General features: G+C 40.0%; 2 protein-coding genes across 4 annotated transcripts; one reads left to right on the forward strand and one right to left on the reverse strand.

Moving 5' to 3' along the window:
* On the reverse strand, window positions 1-15,321 carry bin2b (bridging integrator 2b). 2 transcript variants are annotated; one of them, XM_053315317.1, is made up of 13 exons: window positions 15,303-15,321; window positions 9,769-9,954; window positions 7,450-7,530; window positions 6,625-6,679; window positions 6,064-6,158; window positions 4,823-4,918; window positions 4,518-4,625; window positions 4,325-4,410; window positions 3,893-3,968; window positions 3,628-3,710; window positions 2,788-3,469; window positions 979-1,071; window positions 1-479 (listed from the first exon to the last, which is right to left on the reverse strand). In XM_053315317.1, the coding sequence occupies exons 2-13, from the start codon at window positions 9,862-9,864 to the stop codon at window positions 366-368; spliced, it is 1,665 nt and encodes a 554-aa protein (XP_053171292.1). In that variant the 5' UTR covers window positions 9,865-9,954; window positions 15,303-15,321; the 3' UTR covers window positions 1-365. The 2 variants fall into 2 exon arrangements, with proteins under 2 accessions (XP_053171292.1, XP_053171291.1); XM_053315316.1 differs by having other exon boundaries at window positions 1-482.
* txnrd3 (thioredoxin reductase 3) lies at window positions 12,673-27,939 on the forward strand. 2 transcript variants are annotated; one of them, XM_053315314.1, is made up of 16 exons: window positions 12,673-13,075; window positions 13,763-13,823; window positions 16,717-16,826; window positions 17,869-17,970; window positions 18,328-18,400; window positions 18,495-18,677; window positions 18,788-18,930; window positions 19,214-19,329; window positions 19,666-19,891; window positions 20,127-20,219; window positions 21,053-21,129; window positions 22,070-22,226; window positions 23,619-23,726; window positions 24,504-24,599; window positions 24,719-24,853; window positions 27,031-27,939. In XM_053315314.1, the coding sequence occupies exons 1-16, from the start codon at window positions 12,959-12,961 to the stop codon at window positions 27,091-27,093; spliced, it is 1,860 nt and encodes a 619-aa protein (XP_053171289.1). In that variant the 5' UTR covers window positions 12,673-12,958; the 3' UTR covers window positions 27,094-27,939. The 2 variants fall into 2 exon arrangements, with proteins under 2 accessions (XP_053171289.1, XP_053171290.1); XM_053315315.1 differs by having other exon boundaries at window positions 12,674-13,075; window positions 18,495-18,614.

Below are 27,939 nucleotides of genomic sequence, written 5' to 3' on the forward strand. Positions count from 1 at the left end.
TGCAAACTTTATTTGGAAATTTTACATGTAAGATAAAAGAATCAATATAAAATATTTCTTTTGTTTCACAGTTTTTAAGATTTAGGAATACAAAAAGAGCAAAATACTGTGAAATGTAACAAGCATAACATCTCACAAAATGTTCTAAAGCTTCATCACTTTTGTTCCACGAGTTGCGACATCATAACATGTGAGTAACCACGTGGGACTTATGCTCATCTGTTTGTACAGCTTCTGCACCCAAAACATATGGGTTCACTCCCTCTGCGTGTGTGTGTGGGTGTGTGTATATGTGTGAGTGTGTGTGAGTCACAAATTGCTTGATGGAATAAGAAAGTATTACAGACTGAGGAGTGACTATTGCCTCATTTTTCGGCCTGAGCAGGCTGGATGAGTTTTTCCGAGAAGATCCCAGAGTGATTGTCTAGATCCCTGTGCTGGTTCCAGCTCTCCTCCCTGATCCCCTTCACCATGCCTTCCTGCTGCGAGACACAAACATGAAAACACATGTAAAATGTTAAGAAAACAAATCCACCCTCAGATCAGATATTTTGTGAATGAGTGTCAGAATTTACTTTTAGTTTGGTTTCCTGTGGTCTAGGACACTAACCCTGAAATCTGATGATTAACAGAGATATTTTAATTTAAACATTTCAAACATTTCCTGCTGTTAGACAATTTATTTGCTGTGGTAATATCAAAGTGGGACATCTGTTTGCCAGGCTACCCACAGGAAAAACTCCAAACTCATACTTAACAAGAAAATGAAAGCAGAAATGTGATGAAAAGTATATCCTTTCTCAAAGAGGATGCACAGAAATTGCTCGCACAGAGAGATCATTCCCATAATCTACTGGCCTAAATAACTTATTTAGGTGTAGAGAAGTGAAAAAGAGGGCAGTCTCAACAGGAAATGTGTTATCTTCTATCTCAAGTGTCACAGGAAGCCAGATATGCTTTACAAGTACACACACAAACCTCATGAGTGTCAGAAAGCACCAGGATGATGTCTCCCTGTTCGAACTGGAGCAGGCCTTCATCAGATGCTGCATGGCTCTCTAGTGCCACCCCCTGGTGTTAAACACAGATCACATCAGTATAAAGTCATAAAAATGATATTTTGCATGGTTCAACCAAAATATTAAATAGCAGAGTGTTTTCCAATTATCTCTAGTGTTATAGTACTTTATAGTTGTATAGCCAAGATTTCTGGCTGCACACCAATACTTTGGAGGTTAAAAAAAATAAAACAAAAACATGTTGATGGTGCCCACAGATTTACATTTCCTAAATTCAACAGCAACTACAGACAAAGCATCCCTGCTAATCTGGATAATACACTGTCCACAGTTTTCATGGGGACTATTTCTTCATTAAAAAGTAGTATCAGTGAAAACTCTTTACAGAGAGGACTGTGGACTACATTTAAACTATCAACATTTCATCTTCCAAGGTCCAAAAATTAAGATACCAAAGTGTGTTGCCATTTTTTTATTTTAAAAGCAAAAACGACATTTGGTACACTAAGAAGGTAGCAGCACTAAATAATTAATCAATAGTTCATCAATATATGATTTATTTATATATTGGACCACTTGAAAATGAACTGCCACCTGTCCCAATTTGAGTCCAACCTTTGTTTTGTTTTGACCTATCCGTAATAAAGGGATAGGGTTAGGGTTAGGTAAAAAATAAAAAATAAACTTTCAAAAAGTCAATTGTATAGTAAATATAGCTGATTTTTAGAATTGTCCAATATTCTTAATATGAATGATAAGGCAGTTTAATGCAATTTGTTCACCTTACAGCAATATAAATCTTTTAAGAAAACATTATAATAGCACATATCCCTGAATTTAAAGTTCATATTACCCTGTAAATACTTTGTACTGCATATAAATAGAGTCTTACAAATTAACTTAAACCCATGCTAATCTAAGACACTTCTGAATGAAGAAATAACAAATTAAAAAATGAATTCAAAAGCAACAAAATACACTTAAGTACTGACACTCACTTTTATGGCCTTACTTGGTCAGTAGCTTATGGTGGCTAATGTTAGCTAATGTTACTTTTCTTCTCCTCTCTTTCAGTTACATCGACTCACTTTGAAGGAATAATTAAAGCTTTTTGGGAGAATACACATATTTTTGGAGGTGAGATGAAAAATCCGGTATCAATCTCATGTTTGAGTGTTAGGAAGCACTCAAACTATAACGTGTTTTTTCTAGCTTAGCATAAACCAGAAGCAGGTGGACAAGCCAAGCTAACCTCATTTTCTCTAAAAAAAATAAATAAACCCGGACAGTTTCATATTTGTGTTCCCGTGTAGATTAAACAAACAAGATCCACCATGTTAATTACTTTGAACTTTAAAGGTGTTGGTAGGCATACTTTTGAATGTGGCTATGCTAGCTGTTTCTACATACTTTCAGCTTCTACTTTCAGCTAAACTAAGCTAGTGTTCTGACTCCAGCTCTGCGGCCACTGTAATACACAAACATGACAAGATAATAATCTTGTTTCAAGCTTTAAAATAAACAAACAAACATATCTCTGATCCACATCTGAGTCTTATGATGACTTCCTTCCTTCGGTTCCTCTCTTCATAGTTCTTTGTAATTACCTTCTCGTATTTTGTAAAACCCTTTTCATTTCTGGTCTTCCCCCAACCTTTTCTGTTCCTTTCTTGTTGTTCGCTTTCAATCACTCATTGATGTACAGTTCTGCTGGGTACCTGCATATATCACCTAAAGCGTACCAAATTCCAAAAGCATAGTTGTGTACCTTGTATAGGAAGCCAGGTGGATTAAGGGAATCAGACTCCTCTCCTGGCTCTGCTGTCTCCTGGTTGTCAGATGCTGCTTCTGTCTCCTGTTCCTCAGCCGGGATGCCTTTATCTGTGGAGCGATGGCGAGGGGTGGGAACCGGTCCAGGTTTGGTTTCTGCCTCGTTTGATGGAGGATCACTCACATCTTCCTGCTCAGAACTTTGTGGTACATCGCTTTCTGTAGAATCAGAGGGACTGGACACTTCCTGACTTGCAGCCTCCGCCTTTGGGACGCCCACACCAGAGTCATCTGACTGGTTTGTAGCGAGCTCTGCTTCTGCCGCCGCCGTAGCCGCCGCCGTAGCCGCCGCCGTAGCCGCCACCTCTTCTTGACTTTCACTCGCCACACTGTCACTGTTCTCATTGTCACACATCGACTGCCTCTTGGGTGTGTTGGTGCCGGCAGAGCTGAGATCCGAGTCTGAGGAGTTCACATCTTTGGATGAGACGCCACTTTCTTCCCGTGAACTGGTTTCTTCAGAGATGCTTTCAGTTCTTTGACCAGGAGGAGAAGGCGCATTGTCTTTTCCATTTTGGGTGGTGGCGTGGATGGAGACGTGGTCGGTTGGGAAAGCTGTATTGCAGGGGATGGGATTGGAGATGACCAGGGACTTTCTCTTCTTTGACTTGGTTGTTGTGCTGTGAGAAGATGAAATAGTTAATTTTGGACTCACAGAGTGACCTTAAAAGAAGTAAACACGTAGGACAAATATGTGTATATCTAAATTAGGCAAGGCATTTCCTGTTGGTCACACCACAACCACAGACGAGAGTACATGTACAACATGGAACCTTACCTATTCAGACCCTTGATGATGAAAGCTTTCCCCGAGTGTTGAGTCTCCACTTTCTTCATCACATTGTACAGCTCACGGTTCAGCTGCAATACAAAAGTGCAACATAAACACAAAATCTAACTTGCAACACAAATGCCATTTCTTATATGTTATTCAAAAATCCAGTTGCAAGAGTTTTCGGGGCATTTTTTACACAATAAATACTTATATACATTACTGGTATGAGAGAGAGTAAATAAAAATACAAATCTATGTGATATCTTACCACGCTCATTTCCTTATAGAAGACATCTCTCAGGTTTGATATGTTTTGGAACACTGTCACATAGCAACCTATCCGGCTAAAGAGACAAAAAAAAAGAAAAAACTCTTTGAGTTCATTTATTCTGAAAATATCTATATAAAGTTACAGATGACCAGTTATTTTGCATTCTATGATCAAATCAGTTTCTAAGTAAAATTAGAGTGGAATTTATGTTGGTTTCATTTATTAATTGGAGAAGCACTACAGTCAGTAAATGCAGATCTGAGGTTGGCCTTTTCATGTTTCACTTCACATTTCCAGCATTTCCAATCCACTTCTCACATTTCACTAAAATACATTTTGCCTTTCATCCTCTCACTATCCCAAATTCCACTGTGAGATTTATCTAAGTGTTTTTTTAGGCCCATGCTTATTTACGATGGTCGACCCTACCTTTGATAAAGAACGGGCAGCTCCTCTCTCAGCTCGCTATTTATTTCTTCGAAGACATTCTGGGCTTTGTTGAACTCCTCTTCCGCCTGTTACACAGGATTTGAAAGCAGAATTTTGTTTTAAAAAGTTGAAACTGCTGTCTTATCAACCGGCACTAGCTCTCTGTACTCTGTGTACAGTGATACGATGCTACCTTGGTTATTTTGGCTTCATCCTTTTTCTTAGCACTCTGCAGGGCCTCCAGGTGGTGACGTGCTGAATCGTAGTCCACCAGCTTACGACCACGTTTCGCTACTCGTTCCTGAAAAACAGATTGAATTTTTGTCAATCAAGCATATGTCCTGCCACCAGTCACGCAGGCAGCCAGGTCATTAAGAAGATGAATCATTCTTCTATGTGCCATCAAAAATCAGACGGTGGTTGGCTGAGAGACCCCAAAAAAAGCCATTCTAGTATTGTTGTGCAGGATCTCATTCTAATTAAAAAGCGTCAGGTTACCTTGACCTCGGGGAACTGGCTTGTGTAGTTTTCCATGGTGCGAACAATCTGGTCATTCATTTTCTCCTCGTAGTCGTTCCACAGTAAGTCCTCACTCTGAGAGACAAAGTATCACATCATTATAAAAAGCTTGACTAACTAAAAATTAACAATATACAGAAATTCACCTACAAAGAACATGGGGTATGATCCTGCTTTTCAAGGCAACATACCTCAACTACATTCAACAGCACTACGGACCGAAGATGTCATTCTCTTGTATTCCATGTTTTACTTGTCCTAAGTTATTCTAAAATGTATTATGAAAAGGGAGGAAGCCAGGTCGTATTTGCTTCAAACTGATTGCTGGGGTGCATCAACAACTCCGAGTGAATTAAGTCTCCATCTTGTGTTCATGTTAAATACAAACATAAGCTCCTGCACCAACAGTTTTTGCAATTTAGTAAGATTGAGCAAATATTATAGTGATGAGGATTTGTAGACAATATAATCAGTGACAAGAAAAATAATTCTTGTCTCCAATAATGCGATGTGGCTTTTTTGTACTTAAAGCTGCGGTGATCTGTATTTTTATGTGGACAATGGTAACATGACTAAGTGTAACGTGGAAGAGGCTGTTCACAGTGACCAACCCACATTAATTATTACCCAACTGCAGTTTCCTTTTTACTCTACAAACCACTTTAGCTTCTTTCAGCTCATTTACAGGCCACAACTTGACTGTTATGGTTCAGTCTAAGTGCTGACTTCAACCCATTGTTTCCAACAGCAGCTGTTTTCAGCATTAAAGCTTTGATTAACCCACCACACACTGGCTGCCTACCTTCAAAAAGCAGACAGTCAATAAGTAGCAGGTGAAAATAGTGAATCATGAAGGAGTGGAACAAAACAGAGCTGAATGGAGAGTTGGTGGTAGACGAAGTGAATGACAATAACTCCAAATAAATGCTAATCCATGTCTGCTGGATGTGCACATGGGCAAGTATTTGCTAACATGTTAGCCATATCGACTTTATAATGACTGATGTCCGGTTGTCATGGAGTTTCATCGCCAAATCCTGGTTTCATTTTGTATGTGCATGCTGCACGTGAGGTTCCATGGTAACTTAGACCAAGCTTCAACCCCAACTTCCCGATTCACTCCTGAGTCCTGACCTTCTACACCCTGATTTAATCCATTGACCTGGCTTTGTGGCTCCAATCCTCAAGCAAACCTTCACAATGACACATCATGAACATACTTCTGTAATGACAGGAAGTTCTTCTGCTCCATCCCATTCTGGTTCGTAGATTTCTCGCAGCGTCTGTGACAGCCGTTTGGACGCGTCGTGCACAGCTGTGGGAAAGAAACAGGAAATTGTAGGAGGACAAGGGGGAAAAAAAGCTCAAGATGTATTCATAACTCCTTAAAGATCAACTTATCATCTAGCATCAGCAGTGCAAAGCACTGCGGTGGTATTGTTTTTAGGGTTTGTGGCTTGGTTGCTACACCCACAATAAGAAGGTCAGAACAACACTGGCTTCCTGGCTGGAGCTCACAATGCAGGAGCAATAGCTGACAACACCAGAAAAGCAACAGTTTCTTGTACATGAATCATACATACAATGCTGCGTCTGCTGTTTTCACTACAGGATTTTATTTGTTCTTGTTCAACATGGCAACGCAGACGGTATTGCAAAAGTTGACAAAGAATCCCAGAATAGATGAAATTCACTTCCCTATTATTCACTTACTCTCCGCTACAACTGGTGGTGTTCTGTTAACATTGTGTTGGGTATCTGTAGATGCTTTCCAAACCTACCTTTAACTGCTGCGTAGTAGGCTCTGACATCTTTAAACAACCTATTTCCATCCATCTGTGTGCATAAGGATGATACAAAGCAGAAAATAAGTCAAACACCAAAAAGTTCAATTCACTCAGTTACAGTATCTCCGGGTTGATCTTAGCCATTTTTACTTCATCATTTCCTCAAGATGACGAAAGCAATGTGTGCTTCTGCTGGATTGTGAAAGCTTTTTGTTTGCAATGTATCTTTTTCTGCATTCATTTCCAAGCGGTAGACAAACAATAAAATTATACAGTCTGACCACAGTATTGAGTTAAATTTAAATGGCAATCACTACATTTGATGTGGTGATGTTAGCGGTGAAGTGAAAGCCATGTGTCTTGTCAGCGTGTCAGCTTCCTTCCTGTTGCAACTCCGTCAGTTTCCCTCCAATATGTACCGTCGCTGTTGAACTTAACACTGAAAGAGCATTGAGCAACTTGAACCCTGTCTTAGATGACCAACACTGGGTCAAGTTATAAGTTAGTAAAAGTGTGATTAGACCTTTAAATGTATATCTCATCAAAAGGTTATCAGTATTTATGTAGAGTAAGACACTAAGAAATAGTTGCATATTGTTTAAGCTATTTCCTGTTTTCAATGCCAAGCTGACAGTCTGAACTTGTGTGTTGCCGTCTTGATGCAATAACAGCCAACACAAAACTGTCAGTTTTTTAGACCTCAATTTAATTAGAGATCTTTAGTAAGCTATTTAACTAAAAAAGTGGATTTGCAGTCTTACAGTGTATAACAAAGGAGTAGACACCTTCTCATGTTAGAGAAGCAACGTTTTGGTGTACCTGTTGTTTGTTGAGGCTCTGGGAACATTGCTCAAACTGTTCGTCCTTGGTCTCCATAGTTTTGCCCAGTCTCTGAAGGACCTGAAAGAGGACAACAGATGGGGTGAGTAGGATTTTATTAGATCATAGGTTTTTAGCATTAAAAGAGTATAACATTGTTGGACTCGCAATAGAAATCGAGGCAAGAGAACCAAAGATTAGGGCTGGCTATCTTTTCAAATTTATGATACGAGTACCAATCCAGGTATCCTTAAAGTGATAACGATGCCAATTGAGTACTCCATTCATTCAATACCCATCAAGTGAATATGCAAGAAATTGCACATGTCACCTCTCCTCCACATGTAAATGATTTGATTTTTACACAAAGGCATTTAACTAATAACTCAAATTCACAGTGACTTCACCACCACAGATGGGTTGTAGCTGCTGTGGCAGTGGGCCAATCAAATAATACTTGCATTAATTGGCGCTGAGCAAAGTCCATACAAATAGTCATGTTTTCTAGCTCTGGGTACAAAAAGGATCAATTGTAGGTATTGTTTGACGGTAGACATTTCAATACTACTTGGTATTGATTTATTTCGGTCTACACCTTAAAGTTATCGAGTACTGATAGCCAACCCTACCAAAGATCTTGTCTTTTTATTCCATGTGGTCTTCTTGCTTGACAAAATCAGGCACCTACACCTACATGCAATTCAATTTAATCAACTGTACAGCTTCAAGCATGTTAGTCTCGTAGCAGCTAACGTAGCCTTGAGCTGCTACCTTCAAGTGGAGATGAGGAGCAACCTCATCTGCTAACCTCACTTGTTCTGATTTCTTTACACATTCAAACTTTAGCATTTTTTTTACACATGCAGTAGTACTACTTCTCAACACCTGGACACACACTTTGGTGTTTAAAATGAGTGTAAGAGTTCCCCCTTTAATAATTCCAGTCTCACCAACGCTGGGTTTTTTTAGGCTAACACCGATACTCTTAAGTTTAATAAATATGATTGCACATCAGCTGTACCCCCCCCCCCCTCCCCATTCTGGGGTCCCTTAAATTAACTTTTTTAAGAATTGTGACCACAGTATGTGCTAAATACCACATAATATAAACTCAGTGCCCTCTTCTGAACAAACACTGTTTCTGAATTACCTCAAACATTACATATAAGTTAACACATAAGCTGACACATATATCATGACATATATCAAAGCATAAGCAAATGACGGGACTTATTTGGGGTCCATTGGACCAAGTGACTTATCGACCTAGCACTCTTAATCATACCACCATATACCACATACTCCTATGCCTCACTTAAACTAGATACAAGCGGTTAACCATGGCAAAGCCCTTCACAGTCCGCTGCATGCAGCTGTTTGAAAGCCTGTATGATACATATAATCACATGACCTTTTTACTTTAAATGTCCAACAAAGGCTTTCATTATCATGTCTATCCACCCATTTTCCCAGATTTAAAAAGATTTTAAAAAATCCCTGAATCACCAAAATAGCCTTGGGTCTTGCAACTTTAGAGAATGCAAACTCCAGTTAGACATTGTTGCTTGCTGTTTGGAGGTGAGGTAGCAAAATCAAACGAGTCCACCGCCAAAACACTAAGTGAGAAAGCTTCAGCAAGTGAGAGGAAGTGCACAGTCAGGAAGTGGCAGCTTGTGTGTCCGTATAACAGCTGTGCAGAACTGAACAACATCGTGGTGCTGTGGCATGGAAAGTCCTAGATACTATTTTATTCATATATCAGGTTAACAGTTAAAAGGGGGGAATCACTCATATGTAGACAATGAAAAGCGTAACACAGACTACACACAGAATGGGCTGCTTAGAATCTTTTCCCTCTCTCTATTGGCCAGTATTAAAGCTTGTTTAATTGTATCCCCTCTCTTGGATGCAGCAGTGATTACAACATACAGTATTTCCTAAGAACAGCCATGCTTGTGTGTGCCAATTTCTACTAAGATAAATATTAGTGTCATTAAACTATGTTTCCTCTTAAAACTCTATGTGGCCTTATTAGTCTTTATATTGAAACCACATCTAATCCTTCAAGCTACACCCCCCATCTGACATATATTGTGCTCTGTTTCCCAGAACAGTCTTATTAAAGTCTAAAGAGTGTGGTTGCCTTTACAGTAAAGTCTCCTAATGAGTTTATACAACCACAGGATTAAGCTGTTTGACAAAAGCAGCTAGAATAAGTCTGTCTAATTGGTTACCACACACACAACAATGCCTCTAGTGTACAGTTAACAAGTTAGATGGACTCCTCAAGTTTACAAACTTTGATTTTATTTGGCTCACCTTCTCCTGAGCTCGATTCAATGACTTTTGGACACGTTTGGCGAAGAATCCGGCTCCTGCCTGGATGTTCGGGCCCATCTTATTATTTTCAGCCATCGTCAAATTTCTGTGTATGGTCTCCTCAGTCAGCTCAATCCACCTCCCGTCTGCTTCCTCTTGAGAAACTGCCTCAACGCTGCTGCACTGCTACTTCAATTCAAGGCGTTGGAGGTGGAGCAACAATAGAAATGGCAATACACACACCCACAAACACACACACACACACAGAAAGAGGCGGTGATCAGCCTCAACTTTTCACAGCATCATCATCATCATCACCATCAGCAGGAGTGTGAGCTTGTTCAAACTTGTTGGAGGAATTACTGGGAACCCGTCCTAAGCTGTTGCACAAACATAGTGAAGCCTACCCTGTTGCAAAAACCGCACTCCCAGCTGGAGGTGGAAGTCATCCGACTACACTCACCTGTAAATTATGTGTGTAGATTGCGTTTCTCTGGTTATGCGTGTCGGACACGATGACGTCAGTAGGGGAATTTGGGTTAGATACAGTCTGTGGTTAGAGGTAGTGGCTGAAATGCTGCTTTCATATGTAGCTCCAAAAACTCCGTTGCTGTTTTTATTTTTTATTATTTATTATTTTTTTCTATTTTTAATTAAAAAGTTAGAGGACTGCACAATCCCGCGTTCAGGGTTGGGAAGGTTGCTTTAGAAATGTAATAGGTTACAGATTACAAGTTACATTATTTAAAATGTAATGAGTAGGCCTAATGTAACTAGGCCTATTTCAATGACTTGATCAAAGTAATGTAACTTATTACATTTTACTTTTCTAATTATCTAATGAATGTTTTCAGTTCAGCTGTTTTTCATGGATACTGACATGATTTATAAGGGAGATCATTTCTTATAAAGCAAGATTTATCTCTCTTTTGACAATGTATTCATTAGTTCATGTAGATTTTGGAATATAATATAAAGATATTTTTATGTAGTTTTAAAAAGTCTAAAGTCTGGGGACACCATTTAAACCAATATGCAGGCCCATGTCATGATTTATTTACATAATATAAAAAATATTGATTTCAAATAATTAAAAGCAGCAATATATGTATTCATTAACATGGTAAATATTAAAAAATGAGGAAAAGCCCCTCCCGAGCAAAATCTTAAAGATCTGACTTCAGATGTAACCTCCTTTGTAATCATCAACATTTTCATAAATAACTGTAATTTTATTACACTTTTTTCTCTAAGGAACTGTAGTGGATTAAAGTTACGTTTATTTTGTAATTAAATGACATACCACCATTACATGTAACCAGTTGCTCCCCAACACTGGCCGTGTTTGACAGCCAGTTCCTCTCTTGTAGGTACTGTAAAACATGTGCATAATGAAATGTACAGTTGCTCAATAGCAGCCTGTTTGTGTTGGTCATGCCTGTGCCATAGAAAACACTGTTATCGCCTCATCAGCTGGTTGGTGAGCTGAGTAACACTGTTTGTTGAGCTGGCTACAGTTGATACATCTACTTCTCACAACAGGCATGTGACTAACCTGTTTGTTATTAATATGACTAATATGACCAATATAGCTACTCATGTTTGCATTTACTTGTAAATGCAAATGGAAAAGCCCAGTTTTGGGAGAATTTGGGAGTTTTAGGACATTTTACTATCATTAAAATAACAATTACAATGTTTATATAATCTAATTTGGACTCATGTCCTATAAGTCCTTCAAACCTCCTGCCTACAGCCCTGCATCTTTACAGTACAATACAGTACTATAACTTACAGGTGTGTGTGCGTGTGTGTGTCTGTTGTGTGTGTGCGTGCGTGCGCATGTGTGTCTTTAATCATTCCAAATGATGATCAATGATGTCATCAGGGTGCTCCCAATTCATGTCTGAAACTTCAGCTTTCAAACAGAAAGTGTGTGTTACAGACTGGCTGAGTAGACTTTGACAGATATGAGCAATGCAAGGCAGGGAAGGTCAAACAAAAGATGCTGTATGTTGCATTATGGGAAGTGTAGGATCCAGCTTGACTGATGTAAGAGACAATTAAATCAGAATATCTGCTGCTTTTAATTTGACTGTTCTGTTGTCGAGTTTATGTTTAGTTTGATTTATGAAAAGTGCAATAGTAAATCCCCAAGGTAAAACTTCTTTCCTAAACAACTCATTTGACTATTTTGAGTGATACTGTTGACAGTGAACAGAAAATAGCATTGTGCAACAATACTCTGAATCATTGATTAGAGTTTACAGTATTGCTAAGTCATTATGATTAATAACTTTTCCCATCACTAAAGCTCATTTAGTTGATAACTAAGTAGTCTGGGCCCTCTGGTAATATATCAATATACATTATCAGCAATAAATATATGAAGATCACATTACTCCCACAGTCTGTATAGTGCACCTGTTACTTGCCAGACTTTCACCAGTAGATGGGGCTAGACACCAAACTATTTGCTCTAATCATTCGACCAACATGCAGATACTTAAAGGCTATATCCGAAGTGTTCAGAGCTACCACGCCATCAATCATTTAATCATTTATAGGTATCTACAATATGAAACCTTAATACATTCATATTATTCTTCGTTTCACATCTTTCTTAAGTTAGCTGTCTTCTAGAGGCGCCTGTAGGCCCCCTCGCTTATGTTACCATGGCTCAAATTAGTATGGGGTATTTATATTTGATGTAAAACACACATTTAATTAGAAAGTACATCATTTTGAATGAGTATATTTTGGGGAATGTAGTTCTGCTTTTAAGGCACGTAAATAGGCGACTCTGTGACGTTTTTGTAAGTAGGTGCGTTTTGTAACGTAAGACCGGCCTTGTGGGCGGAGTTATTCTGTTGACTATATGTGCAGCGAAATATACGGTGTACGCGGTGACTTAAATCGAGCGCACCACGTAGTAGTGAGGAAAGAAACTGTGAAAGGCGTTTGGCGCGGTTGGTAGACGAGCTGCTGACAGGAGAGGGAGAGGGACCGTGGTCAGAGCTGCCGTCCAGCTCCTGTGTCATATATTCTGTAGAAAGAAGCGTGGGTTAAAGAGATAACTCGTATATTTACTAAGAGATAGTAAGGTGCTTTAATTGAGTTTGTTTTCTCAGTATTCACCAGTCAGTCGTCTAGCCAAGCTTTGCCCTGCGCAGGCGGAAACAGCTCGAAAATGCCTCCCGTGGAAAATGACACCGGCAAGACTGAACTCAAGTCTCGGATACAGCAGCTCATTGACACCAATCAGGTCATCGTCTTCAGCAAAAGCTACTGTCCGTACTGTGTAAAGGTAAGATACTTGTTTTATCGACCGGGGGGGAAACGTTTGCTTTGACCAGTCGGAAACTTCCAGCTTCTCCCGCGAAGTAACGTTGACCGGGCTCGGTCTAATTACTGGCGTGACCCCATTGCAATAATGCAGCCGCCAACTTCAGTACGTTCAAGGCTGAATGTAAAGTTTCTTCTTATCAAATCAGCCGTAAACAATGAACGTCTGTGCATTTGAGCAGTTTTAACGAGGTGGAGAACATATCAAGTGTTATCATGTTCAGATACCGGCGTGTTAGCTGCTTATCTGAATGTGGTTACAACAGAAAAGTTGCGTAATTTGTCACTAACTTATCAACTCATTGGATCTGAACTCTAGGAGAAGTCTCTTTAACTTCTCTTTTTTTCTGATTTGTATTTCTTATATCTTTAATTCGCTCAGACTTCCGCTGACTTACTCATCGAGAGTTAAGCTAACAATGAACTGGAAATGTATTGAATCAAAGTAATGTCTGGTGACTCACGTAAAATAATGAATACAGATTATTTCCGTAGTCTGTGAAGCATCTATCCGTGCAGTTAAATCAATAACACGTGAATCTTTGCTGATAGAAAACCAGTCTATCAAATGACATTATGTAACTTGGTTATATGTATGTGGCTGATGAAATTGATGTTATTTTTAACACCCGTCTTGTGTATTTTGTAGGTGAAAGACCTGTTCAAAGAGCTGAAGGTGGATTGCAATGTGGTGGAGTTGGATCTCATTGGTAAGATAGAGATGTTTTGTCAGTTTGTTGTAGAAAAAAATGAAGATCTGAGTTAGGAAATGTTACTAAGTTCAGTGAGAGGTTGGAGATACTGTTATATTGGCATTATATTTCCATAAAATAACCCAACAAACATGCAATATCAAAGCAGTATAGTCCAATATTTTAGATTTATTACAGTGGTACACAGAGATTGTGTTTTTGGTATTTAAAAAATATCATAATGCCAAAATGAACATCTGCTGATCCACACTTTCATTTTTCCATTCTGTACAGTTCCTAAAAAACTCATCATGCAGGATAATTTGTATATCTTACAGGTGCATCAAGGAAGCTGGCCAACAAAAAAAAAATGTCTTCTGTAGATGTGACCGTTCTCAATCTGAGCAAATAATTAAATTAGACTTATTGGTGCGGCTGAGTGAATAAAACTAGTTTATCTGAACAGGAATAATAGAGAAGCAGAGGATAATGTTGGAAGAACAGCAGTCTGAAAGGTGTTTGTGTTTCTCTGGATCTACACCAATAATTTCACATCTGTTGTTTTAATTGTTAACACGTTGTAGTTGAACTGGAGTTTAACCGGCACACTTTGCCTCTCATACATAGAGAACAGTGTACAACCTTTACTGTTGTAATTATGTGTCTGTTGAACATGATTTTAGCTGTGTCATTTCACGGAAGCGTCATTTCACCCGTGTTAGCAGTTTGTTCACCTCCTAAGCCCATCCTGTACTACCGGTCTAATTCAACACAATGTCATTTTTCACAGTTGAATCTGAATGGACACAGTTTTCTGCCGACATGTGAAAATCATTATAATAGTGATGTTGTGTGACTCCAGACTGGGCTGTGCTCTTCCTTTTGCAGCAGCACAAACATGCTGAGTCACTCACTGTAGATATCTTGGCCTCATGCCATATCTCAGTAAACTCCAACCTCTCCGCTCAGTTTTTGCATATTTATGTTTGTCAGATCCTAGTGTATAGAGTATTTAAATGACTTAGAAATATAACTACTATTAATGATGGTTAGAAATAAGAAGGGGGGGGGGTGGCTTCACATAAGGGAATATCTTGTTAGTGCTGCACACTAACAAGATATTCCATTATGTGAAGCTGTGAAGATTCACAGTACTTTAATTGTGTGATGGTTCTTCTTGACAGCATTTCACATTAAAGGAGACCACCTATTATGTTTTTCCTTATTTTCAGTCATATAAATAATGGCACAAGGTCAGATTTTCATGTTAAAAGCAGCCAAACATTGATGTAGATGTAATAATTGTGAGCAAAAAGCACCAAGTTTCCAACATTTTTTTTCTACTTTGAGCCCGAGGTGATGTCATCTTGTGACAGATTTCTTTATATGGACTACATGAACATGCACAACACACAAGTTCACTGCGCCACTCCAGGGGTAGTAGTGCCGAGTCATGGCTCCATTACACAGCAGGGCAAAGTAATATAAGTAGTTTACCTGCTGGAGGTGTGCTGGTCACCTGCTGCTCTTCATCAAACATCCTCATCATCACTGTGGCTGTTTCTGCTTGTATTATTCCAACCTGCATTATTTATAACTCCAAATAACTCCATATGTGGTTGTTTCGGCCGGTTTTTAGCACCTCTAATGAAGCTCTGCTTATTCATTGAGCAACATCTTTCACTTCCTGAAAATTCTTTACAATATATGTCTCTTGGTAGTTTTCTAATTTGAAGCAATAACACAGGAAATGTTTGGTTTGCATTGGCAGTTAAGTTAGATAAGTGATGCGTAAAGCTGGCCAATCAGAGCAGGGTGGCCTCATTGAGAGGGGGGCCTTAAAGAGAAAGGAGCTAAAATAGCCTGTAAAGAGAGAGGTGTATACTGAGGGGCTGCATAAAGGGTCCCAAAAAGACAAATAAGGAGTCGTTTTGTTTTGGGGGTTTTTCAACCGAGTCATGCAAAGCTGATCTAGTGGAGTCCAAAAACAAAATAATAATAAAGAAAAAAAGTAGAGCTGAAATGAGCATAAGTCCTTTTTTTAAGTTTTAGCCCACAACATACAAGCTTAGTCTTTCTGCCGAGACTCTAGAAGAAACAGAAAACCAGCTGATATAAACAGATTTCCTGCTGCTGCCACTGCTGGTCAACTACACTACAGTTAAATCTGTACATCAGATGCTAGTCTAGATTACAGTGTGGCGGTGGATAGTCATAACAATAACTTCAAAGCACCAGCAGACAGTGTTACTTCAGTCTTAACGAAAATAATATGCATATTTTTACATGTTGTTTGTGTATCATCAGACAGGCCGCCCCTGTGGTTAAAACAAACAAATCTACACCACAGTGGTTGTACAAATCAGGAGTGCAGACCTGTCGTCATCTTATGAAATACAGGTTGCTTTAGTTACTATCAGCCGCCCTTCCTGTAGCCATGCTGAGTAATGATAAACTGGTTCAGTATTGTCTGTTTTCAAGTGTTTCAACAGCTTCATTAATATTTTGTGAGTGCAATAATTAGTTCATCCTTGAGTACACATTTGAGCAGAAATAAGAAGTGAACAGAAAAGTAATGTCAGAATAAGGTTATATAGTTGTAATAGTAGGTTATATTTGCTGTGTCATCACTATTCATATCTATACTATACAGCCAGTGTGTTTTATGATGAAATAGTTTGATAAGGGCACCAGACTGATGTATTTAACTTTTAAATGTTACATACATTCTAGGTAGAGTTTTCATTCATATCCTCATAATAAAAATCCACTGAAAATCAACATTTTAAAGTTGATTTATTAAAAAAAAGGTTTCCATCCCTGACAAATATCACCATGTTAAAAGCAGATGTGTTGAAAGACTTCTCTCACTTGCACTACATGAACCCTTCTCTTCCTCTCTTCTGTCCAGAGGATGGAACCAACTACCAGGACATGCTGCGGGAGATGACGGGACAGAAAACCGTCCCTAACGTCTTTATCAACAAGACGCACCTCGGCGGCTGTGACAAAACCATGCAGGTAAAGCCCTAATATGGTCACTCACTGTTACACCTATCCTTTGAACACGTGAAACCAGCTCAAACAGAATGTCCTATACTTGTCCAGACTAGCCTGTTTTTAGGAATCGAGTAACATTTCCAAGCTCAACTCACAAGTTTTCTTTTATTTGCATAAAAAAAAAATGAGTCATGAATTGTACACAGTGTGTTCTTCCCTCCTAATAACAGAACAACACAATACTCAATAGACCCTTTGTTAGAGCAGACACCGCAGGAAAAGAAGGAGGTCTAGCTAAAAATATGTAGGTGTGCCATGGTTTATCACAGAGAGCAGTGCAGGTATCAGAAACATGATAAAGGCTCCCAGTGATGATGAGGAAGAGTGACCGGGAGGTAGTGGGCTTGTTTTAGAGGAGGGGGTAACATGGGCAGGCAACAGCTGATTGTGTAGCTGCTGTTAATTTAAACTCAAAGTGTGTGAATGTGTCTTTACTGTAGAGCTGAAATGATGAAGGCAATTCATTGATAAGTGTGATGGGACATTTTTCCTGTAATTTTCTAAACACTTAGAGACAAAGAAACTACAAAGTAATGAGCAGATGAAGATGATAATGGAAATAATCCTTAGTCACAGCCTTAGTTTACTGGCCTGTATTGTTAATAGCTTCTAATGCTGTTGGCACATGCGGTAATTAGTTTACATGCTGCCTTGAGCCAGTGAGCATTAGTGGTGTCTGCCCTTTATGTTAGACTGATTTCAAATGGAGTGAAATCCACATTAAACAGCACTGTTGTCAATCAGGTTTTAAAGTGCAGCATCTTGTCTTAATATGAACTGTCAGCTGGCTAACAGAGCCTCATTGTTGACTTCATGTGACATCACAACAACTGGAAACATCAGTCACCAGAATGAGTGGGCAAAATTTAGCATGACTAACTAGAAGCTATGTGAGAGGCTCATGCTGAAAGCTCTATAGAGGATTTAAAACAGACTGCACATATTGTAGTATGATCTGTGGTGTCTGTACCGATGTAACTGTGTGTGTTCATGTCCCCGTCAGGCCCATAAAGACGGCAGCCTGCTGCAGCTACTAGAGAACGAAGCCTACGACTACGACCTCATCGTGATTGGAGGAGGATCTGGAGGCCTGGCCTGCTCAAAGGTGACACAATGACCTCCAGCACACCTGCTCTTAATCACTATAGTGGCTGTTAGAGGTGTGAAGCTATGATTCACCTGTTAACAATTATCCTCAAGCAGTCAGCCAATACAGCAGTTTTTTTTTTTTTCATGCAAGCTTAATTATATTTCCAAATTTTTAATTACAATCGTCCACATTTGTATCGCAATGCATCTCAGAATTGAGGGGTTTCCACCTCATTCCTCTGTTGTGTCATTATTTTTTTGTGGTTGATATTTTGAGTAACTGTAGTTAAATTTGAGGCATGAGCAGCTTCTACTTTAGGAAGTAATAGCTCCACATGATGTTATAGTAACATTGTCTCTTTTATTTAAATAGGAAGCTGCTGCATTGGGGAAGAAGGTCATGGTTCTGGACTATGTCGTACCCACACCAAAAGGAACCAGTTGGGGTAAGACGCTTCCACTTCAAGGATTACCAGTTAGATGCAAGAGATGAAAGTATTTATCTGAATCTACTCTCCTCCTCTAACCGACCGCTCACAGGTCTCGGCGGCACCTGCGTCAACGTCGGCTGCATCCCCAAAAAGCTGATGCACCAGACGGCCCTGCTCGGCACGGCACTGCAGGACGCCCGCAAGTTCGGCTGGGAGTTCGACGAGACAGGTGAGGCCCCAGAGCAACGACCCAGGAGGTCACGGAGGGGGGACATCGGACCGGCTTGCCGCGGTAAATCAGAGGCAAGCCTTTCTGAGGAGTCGGAGCTATTATCATTACCACTAATTCCACTGATCTGTGTGTGTGTGTGTGTGTGTGTGTGTGTGTGTGTGTGTCCTCAGTCAAACACAACTGGGAGACGATGAAGACAGCGGTGAACAACTACATCGGCTCATTGAACTGGGGCTACAGGGTGGCACTGAGAGACAAGAATGTCAACTATGTCAACGCCTATGCAGAGTTCATTGAACCACACAAAATCAAGGTAACCGCGATTTGATACGTGCGATAAAACAGACACTTTGTTTCAGTTGTAATCAAGCAGACAGAGTCACCGATCTCTTATCTCGATCAGCTGTGAAAATGCGTCCAACCTGTTTTTTTGTTTTTGTTTATCTTAAACAGGCTTTGCTCAACTTTTAGCCTCTTATTCTCTCTCTGCGCCGTTAGAGTACTTCCTTAGCTGCACACAAAGCAAATGATCATGCCGTTTTCAAAACATCCTCCTCCTCACTGAATAAAAAGACTCTTCTGTTTTTTTACTCCAGGCGACAAATAAACGAGGGAAGGAGACGTTTTACACAGCGGCCAAGTTCATCTTAGCCACAGGAGAAAGGCCGCGCTACCTCGGTATCCCTGGAGACAAGGAGTACTGCATCACCAGGTGAGAGCAACATACAGCACAGGATGGGATATATATAATGACATTAGTAGACTAGTAGGTGGGAAGAAGCATCTCCTGTCAGCCTCTAATCATTAGGACACTTTTCCTCAGCAGGCGTCGTATTCCTCAGAGCATCCATTAATCTCTCAGTTGTGTAAATGTTACGTAACGTTATCCTTGGGTGTCTTTTGTGATTACGAGGCCGTTTTGTCAACCTACAAACAAGCCTCGTGCTTCTCGTTTAATCCCACAAATCCTCCAAAGGTTGTTTTTGTGACACACGCAGAGAATAAATGTCTGGTAAGGTAATCATTCTCTGTGCACTCCTCCACCCAGCGACGACCTCTTCTCGTTGTCTTACTGCCCGGGGAAGACCCTGGTGATCGGGGCGTCCTACGTGGCTCTGGAGTGCGGGGGCTTCCTGGCGGGCCTGGGTCTCGACGTCACCGTCATGGTCCGCTCCATCCTGCTGAGGGGCTTCGATCAGGACATGGCCAACCGAGCCGGCGAGCACATGGAGGAGCACGGGGTCAAGTTCCTCCGAAAATACGTCCCAGTAAAGGTTAGCGTGGATGAGACTTAACTTACATGTTAATTGAACTGATTTAAGAACGACTTTTAATTTGTAATTATTTCATTTTGCTTTATCTGTGGTTTCATTTATTGTCGTACAATGTCATGTCATAAGTTTTATCTCTCTGGACATGTGACAGAAGCACAAAGGTGACTTTTTTTTTCTTCTTTTTTTCTTTCTCTTTCTTTTTCCTTGTCCCCTCTCCTCTGCGTCTGTGTGTCAGATAGAGGAGCTGGAAGCAGGCACTCCTGGCAGGCTGAAGGTGACAGCCAAGTCCACAGAAACCGATGAACTCCTGGAGGGAGAATACAACACTGTATGTACTGATCACTACACACACACACACACACACACACACACACACACACACATGTTATTTTTTACAGATATCTGTCTATTGCCTGTTTTCTTTCCACATGTTTAGTTAGTAAATCAAAGGTTACCATCAGTTTTTGGTGCCAGTCTATTAAAAAGTTATTGTTTTAATCATTTATACAGATCTTAGTTTAGTTTATTTTGCACAAGTTAAAATTTCCACAAAACATAACAGATCATGACAAATAACATAGAGTGCAGGGAGAGACAGAAAACCCAACTGGGCTTAATTAAAGCCTCCAACTTAAAAAAAAAGAGTTAATTACACAGTATTACAGAATAATAATATGACTACATAGAACAAAATGAATAATTACAATATATAGGTATAATAACATTTAAAAAATAAAAACAGAAAAATGAAAGGAAGGTTGGTGTGTAAACTAAACTCAAGCTGCTTTTTTTTAATCTTCATTTTACCAATATAAGAATGACTTAATTAGCAATCATTTAATTTTACATTGTGTGTGAGGGTACACTTTGGCCTCAGCATGTGTACCTCATACATTAAAACTCTGAATGGAACAAAATACATCAAGTGAAAAGCTTTTTTTTTTTTTTTTTTTTCATATATATAAACGGCAGTTAAATGTTCCTTAAAACATCTTTTTTTTATAACTTTTTTTAAACATTTTTCTGTGGAGATAATCAGTTTAAACCAGATAAGACATTCATGTGTTCCACTGCATTTTTTAAAGTCTTCTATTTTACTCCACTTGTCTTTATCTGAAGCTTAGATTGAACTAAACTAAGGCTTTTTCTCTCTTTCCCCAGGTGTTGATAGCAGTGGGCAGAGACGCATGCACAGACAAAATCGGCCTGGACAAGGCAGGGGTCAAAGTCAACCCCAAGTAAGTTTATTATCTCATTCTCTATCTCGTTCTCTCTCTCTCTCCATCCATTCATCACATGTGGCGGCCTGTGCCTTTAAGACTGGTGCTGCAGTCATGGTGATTCAGCAGTTATTGCTGTCCCATGGCTCTCCGCAGGGGGGGTGGAGTGTGTGTGTGTGTGTGTGTGTGTGTGTGCGTACAGGGGGATTTAGTAGTGGGGGGGTGGGGTGGAGGGGTGGTCTTGTTAGTAAGATGAGAGAGCTCATGAACAAGCTATCAGCAGGTTTTTAATGGCGGAAAATAAATGATGTGAATTTGAGAGCTTTTCATCTCGCTGTCATTATTCTTCTTCTTTGTCTGCTCTGATTTCATTAAACTCCATTTGTCTCATCATCAGTACATCTTTTTTTTATTATTTCCTACATATTTATAATTTCACTGCTTTGGTTAATAAACTAAATTCACATCCGGAAAAGCTCTTTTTCTATCAGCACTCTTTCATTTACTCCATTACTCCCAGCGTGGACAATGCAGCCGTTTCTCAGAGGATGTTTTTCTCTACGATTTTTTGTGAATGAGCTGTTCAAACAGAGATTAAGACGGCATGAGGCGAGCTTTAAAAGAGCGCTTTGAGTCATATGCCCCGGTCTTATGACCACGGCAGTATTTAGACGGAGCCGACACACCAGGGGGGCAAAAGGTTCAGGGGCCCGTCAGCAGGTCTGCTTGTTCTGCTGCTGTACAGTATAAATACTATTACAGCTGCTTTTACTCCACGCTGCCCCATCATGACCTTTGACCCACTTTATTACATTTCTACTTTTATGATGAATAGACTATATAGCATTAGCTCTGGGAAAACTCAAAATCCTTACGTATATGTTGGGGGGGGGGGGGGGGGGAACAACAACCCCAAAATGAAATGTATGATGACCTCTCCTTTTTTATAACCTTCCAGAAATGGAAAGATTCCAGTCAACGATGAAGAGGAGACCAACGTGCCCCACATCTACGCCATCGGAGACATTCTGGAGGGCAAGTGGGAGCTGACACCCGTGGCCATCCAGGCTGGCAGGCTGCTGGCACGACGCCTCTACAACGGCGCCACACTCAAGGTACCTAGTCCTTTTTTTAAAAACTAACCGGTTAGATAGACTACATTGAAAACAAGCCTCAGCACAACAAACACGAGTTCACCTGCGACCACTGAGACAAAAGCGATTACCACTGTGACTTCAAGTTCACACTAATTACCAGAAACAAGCTTATGCAACTCTCTGTTAGTCCTGCGCTGGGTTGGGTCTCATGCAGCGAGGCTCCACATGGTGAAGAAATGCCTCAACAAGTAAGAAAAGACACTGAGCCTCGATAAAGATCAGGGTACAAGATCTTCAGGAGGATACTAAACAAAAGCCAAAACACAGTAGCAGCAGTGGTGAGGAGGTAGAGGATGACTCATCTCAATATAAAGCAAGCACTATCCTGTCTCTGTGACTAGTATGCAGTATTACAGTAAAAGTAGTGATTTGGTCCCTCTGAGTGATATATTATTATCACTAGATTATTAATAGAGAAGCATCAGTGTATGAGCAGCATGTTAACTCAGTTTATTTAAAAAAGCATCAATTCAGCAACAGAAGTTATGAGGTCACTTTTCACAGAGCAGTTTTACACTCTACTGTTTAATTTAGAGACCCAGAGTTTCCCTCACAAGCAGCACTTTGTGACAGAGGCTAGAAAAACACTTCCTCTTTTAACGAGATGAAGGAGGTGACATTTATAGATGGCACCATGAATACAAGTTTGTTTAGTGAAGACAAGATGACTCCCAGTCTCAAGAGGGTAGACAGGAGAGGAAGTTTTACAACATGACACAAGACTCTGAATCCAACACATCTTTTTTTAGAGTATTTTAAAAATAGAAGGTAAAGAATGATCTGTGAAGAATCATCCAGGTCCAGTCTGTTATCAAAGGCAGACGTACTAATGAAGGGTGTACTGATTTGTGTTGCAGTTCATTCTTAAATATGGACCTTTCATTATAGATGAATTAATCAAACATTTTGTTCTTCAAATTGTTTTCATTCTTCTTTGGATTCTAAATAAATAAATAAAGTATTAAATGGAAAGGATGTATACTGAACATTTTAGTGATATGTAACAGGGATGTACAGTTTTGTTTAATACTGTATAAGAACAAACTATCTGCTGTAATTATAAAGGCTCTGTATTCTACTAGTGTGATATGAACTATGAAAAGATGAGACTAGAAGCTTCAAGTCAAATATTTCTTCACATATGTAACGTATTCATTTGCAGCTGTTTCAGTGTGAATGTAGCATGAACAGATAATAAAAATGTTCAATAGCTTATAGAAACATGCAGCTGTTAAAAACTTCCCGAACTCCCCTCTTCAGATATCACTGCAGTATTGTGTGACATTGTGTGACATTGTGTAACAGTGTGCATTATTTCATCTAACTTTAATAATGTGTGTGTCTGTGCAGTGTGACTACATCAACGTCCCCACCACTGTCTTCACCCCACTGGAGTACGGCTCCTGTGGCCTTTCAGAGGACAGAGCCATCGAGCTCTACGGGCAGGAGAACATCGAGGTGTGACACACACACACACACACACACACACACGCGCAGTCATTTGAATAATTTATGATGTATGTGCTTCACCTGACTGTGAACCTTGTGACTGTCTGGATCAAAGTGCAACTCTGAGACGATCCGTTTTACTAGTAATCAGGGTTTCTAAAAATCAATAGAAAAAATGAATAAACAGCAGTATTGTGTATATCGATCAATCCAGTTGTCCACACAAACCACACAGCTCACTCTAACTGCTTGTAACTGCAACCAGAAGTCTATTTTAATGCTTTTACTCTATTTTCTTCAGTTTTACGCACATAGCCGCTAAAACACAGACGACCCACACTCTGTACTGTACCTGAAGGCCTCCTGTGTAGAAACAGAGCTTGTGTGTGTGTGTGTGTGTGTGTGTGTGTGTGTGTGTGTGTGTGTGTGTGTGTGTGTGTGTGTGTGTGTGTAGTTTATTTCACGTCACTGCCTGCAGCCTGAATGTTGACTCTCACTCACACACACAGAGTGCACTGATGTGAACCTCTACTTGTTTGTGCATGCAGGCTGCTCAGGCTGCCAGCCAGCAAACAGTGTATTATTACACAATTGACAGTGATATGAGCTCCTCAGCAACACACACACACAGACTGTAACTGTGGATATAGGTGAAAGAGAGCCTAATTTCCTGAGCAAATGTGTGTCATTAGTACTGTGAATACAAGGCCTCCCTGCCTTAATGTGTTGAATGGGGTTGAAGTTGAACTGATGATGTTTATTTAAAGCTGTTTGTTCTGTGTTCAGGTCTACCACAGTCTGTTCTGGCCTCTGGAGTTCACCGTACCCGGCAGAGACAACAACAAATGTTACTCCAAGCTCATCTGTAACAAACTGGACAATGTAAGACCATCACTGTTTGTTTTTTTTTTGTTTGTTTTTTTTTTACTCCTACTACTTTGAGTTCAGCGGTAACCCGTAGCAACCAGTAAGCTTTAACTCTCTCCCTGTCGTCACTATAGGAGCGAGTGATCGGCTTCCACTACCTGGGTCCAAATGCAGGAGAGGTAACGCAGGGCTTCGGAACAGCCATGAAATGCGGCGCCACTAAAGAGCAGCTGGACGGCACCATCGGCATCCACCCGACCTGTGCTGAGGTAAGAACGCAAGTCGCTCTCTATGTGCCTAAAGTTAATCTTCTTTTTTTTTTTTCGGACCTGAATTCTTCTTCTACATTATTATTCTTCTGCAAAAACAAACGTGTAAACATGCCAGACCCGGTGAAAAATGTGATATTTTAGGGTTTGCTGAAATGAGCATCACAAAATGGCTCAACAGCTCCCCCATAGGCAAATTTTTAAAATTGAGCCCCTCGCTCGAGATTAACATAGACAAACAAAATTCAGTATACATATATATCATGTAAAGACACACAAAAATGTCTCTTGGACCCATATGCTAACTCCAACAGACATACTGATGCCTGGGCTTTAGGTATCAGCTGATACCAAGTAAAGAGCCAGTACATGAAAAAGCTGTGTGGGAGAGACTCAGATCATGACTTTATGTTTAAGACAAAACCAGGATTGACTTAAAAGTTGCTTTTTTTAACTTAATAAAACAAAATGTAACACATACATGCATATACATTGACAGAATTGTTATTTATCTGACACCACATCAGCCCAGTGTCACAGATACCTGATCCAGCTAGTTGAGTTGGAATCAGACTGTGTGATACTGTGAATCTGTAGCCTGGTGTTCACATGTGTTAGCTAAAGGAAGGAATCTCTCTATGTATATTTGCTCTGATTTACTTAACTCTGTTTAATGAAGGACAAGTACGTCCACAAGCAGTTCAGACCCAGTTAGTCTTATATGTTATGACGAGACAGTGGTGATTGTGAAGCACCACTACAGACAAAACACAAACCTTTCACAGCAAACGCACACACTCAAATCTCAACTGAAGAGCTCAATATCCTCCATCAACTTTATTTTATTTTGAAATACAGGCCTTATTTTACTTTGAAATGAGAAAATAACATTTATTTACCATTACAGTACTGACATCATCTGTATATAATAGTGTCAGTTTCTTTCATGTCTCCTGTTGATTCACACCTCATCAACTTCATTCATGTTTCTATGTGTTGAATTAGTAGCTGGAGGCCAGACAGACAGTGTTGTGACCAGGCATGTTTTAAACAGATGCTTCATCACATTCTTGCTTACATACAAGCAGCCAAAAGTAGAATAAAGTTGACTTGATCAAACATTTCCCAGAGTAAGAAAATAAGTCAGTTTTTTTTACAGGATGTTGCTAAAGTATTGTGTGAGTAATCAGTAAGAACGCAACAGGAAGTGACAAAATCCTGCCATAAACAGAACACACATAGAAAGCTGTGTATATGCGTGTTCTGTGCAGATATACCATGAGTACATCACAGCTGCTTTTAAACATGTAAGTTTAGAAAGCTCAGGCGGTAAACATTTCCTCTCTGGTAGAAACATTCTCTGCTCTCTCTCTCCTCCACTTTTCTTTCTCTCTCTAATTCTGAGTGAATGATCTCAGTGTGCCAGACACATTCAATCAGCCACAGGCAGCGGCTTAAAGTATTAACACGTCTCATTTTTTACTTTCTTTTTGCTCAAACATTTTTCATTTGAATCACTTTTTTTTTTTTTTAGTCAGTTGCAAAGCTTAAACCTGATTTTAATATTAATATTTCATTTCTTCTGTGTGTGATACATTATGTGCATATATTAGCTAAAGCCCCAGCATGTCTCGTTCATTATGTTAATGTATTACAGTGATAATTGCAGCACATTAAGCTGCTCGAGTGCATCTTGTTTGATGTGTTTTTTACACCTCTTGGGTTTTTCCATTTTTGGCCCACATATCTTCATGTTTCAATGAAGGCAGGACAGAGTTAATGCAGCCTTGTCGTGCCCAATAAAGTTGAATATTAATATCCCAAAAAAAGTATCTTTATAAATGATCCACTTGATGAACTACCTTAAATTTAAAAGGTGTTTTCCCCTTTTAAAAATGCCTTTAAAAATGTTTAATATTAGTGGAGTTTTTAACATTTAAGCTTTGATGTGTGTGTGTTTTTATTTTATAGCTTCCAGACAGATGTGTACAGTTGCTTTAAATGTATTCAGCATCACTTTCACACCACAACTTAAAAAGTATTGCTCAGGACAATTATAGTTTTAAACATGAAGCAGTATTAATTAAAGAGTTTAATTTACAGTTTTAATGTTACTAAAGGTTAAATGTGTCCCTGTCTCATGTCCCCCCCTACCCCCCCTTCCCTCTCTCTCTCAGATCTTCACCACTCTGGACGTGACCAAGAGTTCGGGCGGAGACGTCACCCAGGCCGGTTGCTGAGGTTAAACCCTGCTCGTTTAGCGGGCTGCTCTCATGTTAAAAACCGACCGACCCCTAACACCTCTCTCTCTCCCCCTCCCTCTCTGAGCTCACCTTCACCTCCACGCTGTTTCTCAGGACAAACCTAACACGGCTGGAGCGGCTCACTGAGGGTGTGTGTGGGGGGGTCTCTATCTCCCTTTTGTTAAGGTGGTTTTTAATAATGAGGGCAGCCTGCTGAACAGCGGGGTTACTCTGCTGATACTACCGGGCTCCACCAGTGTGTTATGTTTTTTCTCAGAGGAGCACCAGCACACACACACACACTGCACCTCTGAGTGTGTATGTGAGTGTGTGTGTCTGGACTGTTTTTGACGTCCTCACCCGTAACCCAAAATATTGAGGTGGGCGAGGATCGATGTACCTCTGCGGAAGCACCTGATGGTGGTCCGAAACCCTTCGTCCAACACCCCCTTGTCCCCCCCCCCCATTATAAAGACTGAAATTGACTTCATTAAAACAGATTAAAACAAAGGTTTGAACAGATGGATGCTCCACTCTGAACCTCTCATCCAGCTCCTGAAGGAAACAATAGAAACTGGTGTGTGTGCGTGTGTGTAGATGAAAATGTCATCATGTCTCTTCTGTTGAGCTCTAATCATTCCACACATTCCAGCTTACCAGGATCTGAAGATGAATTTGAGGTGTGTGTGTCTGTCTATCTGTCTGTCTGTGTGTGTGTGTAGAGGTTTCACTGCCTTTTTAAAAAAGGACACACTTGACCAGTGAAGTGTTAAAAAGCTGGTTCTGGACAGAGGGGATCAAGAGCTGGCAGACCTTCACCTTTCAAACCTCTGACATCAAAAA

Source organism: Scomber japonicus, chromosome 3, assembly GCF_027409825.1.
Source record: "Scomber japonicus isolate fScoJap1 chromosome 3, fScoJap1.pri, whole genome shotgun sequence".
In the NCBI taxonomy this organism is placed as follows: domain Eukaryota; kingdom Metazoa; phylum Chordata; class Actinopteri; order Scombriformes; family Scombridae; genus Scomber; species Scomber japonicus.